Here is a 1,743-nt window from a genome sequence, read left to right as displayed (position 1 = left end):
TTCATCATAACATTGCACCTTGAACTTTAGCCCACTTGCTCATTTATCCACTGCGCAGAGGATTGTGGGTCTGAAAAGCCAAAAAAGCATGCAGGCTTGCAGACGGCAAAATGCGACCGAATGCAATACTACATCCTGGTAAATACTGCATTTGACATACAATGTTTTGGGAAATACTAAAAATAGTATGGCAGTATGGTTATTGGTCTGTTTACCTATCTCATTTCCACTGCCTCCGTCTTGGATGCTCCAGAGGATGATGCTGCTCTCAGAGGAGGCGGCCACCATCTTGTCTTTGTCTCCATGGGGGCCACCGACCACCTTGGCATTAAGCGCGATGCGTTCAAGGGTCCAGTCAAGATAGGGGGAGGAAAACACCTGCTGCCACCCAGAAGATTCCTTTATCCTGTAGCGAGATCACACACACAGACAAACATTAAAGTACTTTAAATGACAAGGGCTGCGTTTTCCAGATTCGATCGTTCTTAAGGATTTAAGAAGGCTGGAAAGAAGGGTTCGCTAAGAAGGAGCGCTAAGATACGAGTGTTTCCCAGACGCGTTCTTAACTGCCTTCTTAAGATCTCGCCAAAGAAGCTTCCTAAGACGCTCTAAGTGGGAGCTGACAACCGCCATGGTGATGAAACTAAATCAATCGATGCCAGGCAAATCGATCACCCACCACTTTATCAGCGCATAAATCACACACAACGCCCTGTGGTCCCCACGTGCAATTACGCTACGGGCGTGTGTGTGTGCCATCCACGACATCAATCACCCGGGGATCTCAGCAATGACATGAAATCCACGGTGGACCTGGCGGACCTCGTCCCGTGTGGTGGGCATTCTGATGTGTGTGCGGGCATGGCGCAGGAGGATCGGTGTCACGGCTGCCACACTCCGTGAAACCGATGCTTTGCTGAGGCCGGTGCCGTCCCCCACCACCTCCAGGAAGCTCCCGACAGGCTGAGGGCAACATTGCAGCGGGTTGGCCTCTGGATGTGTGGTGACACTATCGTGACGAGGCGTTGGATCCTCACACGGGGAAGCCGGTACTTGGACTGGACATCCCGGTCCAACAGCACATTAAGTGGGGAGAAGTGCTGACGCACACATACATTTATAACTATCTGGCTTTGCGCACGGCGATGCTGTTGGTTAGCAGCGAGATTGCGCTGTATTGCAGCCGTGGTGTCTCTCACGCATGGACTTCAGCAACGCCTTTATACGTGGAGCCTCTCTGGATGAGGTTCCAGTCGAGTTCAGTTACACCTGTCAGTTTCCTGATATCTGTGAAATACCACAGGGTTGTTGATGTTTTTATAGCTAACGTAAACTCATATGCAGATGCCGAATGTGTGTGAAAACGCAATGCGTGATGGTAATGATGATTCATTTTATTTATGTAGCTACAGGAACACATAAGCAATTCTTTATTTTTACATCGTTATTTTTCTTTTTATGCTATTATTTTTCTTGCGTCAGTGTTCTGCAGCTGTGAGCGCACATTCATCATTACGCATGGTTTTAGTATTCTTTTGAATGTCAGCTATAACTTTCCCTGACGCGGCTGCAGTGAGCGTTTAGTCGCTAAGAAGGCTGTAAAGAGTGGGTTAGACTGATCTTACATTTCGTTCTTAGTGAAGAGCGTCTTAAGCTAAGAACGACTCTGGGAAACACGTCGTTCTTTCACAGCGCTCTTACAGCGCTCTTAAGACGCTCTTAGCGCTTAAGAGCGTCTTAACG

At 48.4% G+C, this 1,743-nt stretch overlaps 1 protein-coding gene across 1 annotated transcript in view; it reads right to left on the bottom strand.

Annotated features, from left to right (window-relative positions):
- Positions 1 to 215: 215 nt before the first annotated feature.
- LOC137801711 (BTB/POZ domain-containing protein KCTD3-like) overlaps positions 216 to 1,743 on the bottom strand; it is a gene marked incomplete at its 3' end in the record, with an annotated part of 8,954 nt that continues 7,426 nt past the window's right edge. Inside the window, exon 9 of the mRNA XM_068599061.1 lies at positions 216 to 406. Within this exon, the coding sequence (XP_068455162.1) occupies positions 216 to 406 (191 nt within the window). The remainder of the gene's footprint in view (positions 407 to 1,743) is intronic.

Source organism: Clinocottus analis, unplaced genomic scaffold, assembly GCF_023055335.1.
Source record: "Clinocottus analis isolate CAN_PGR_092001 unplaced genomic scaffold, fCliAna1.0.p SCAF_424, whole genome shotgun sequence".
NCBI classification, from domain to species: Eukaryota; Metazoa; Chordata; class Actinopteri; order Perciformes; family Cottidae; genus Clinocottus; species Clinocottus analis.
The sequence above is the reverse complement of the archived record's forward strand: the minus strand, read 5'-3'. Positions and strand labels throughout refer to the sequence as shown.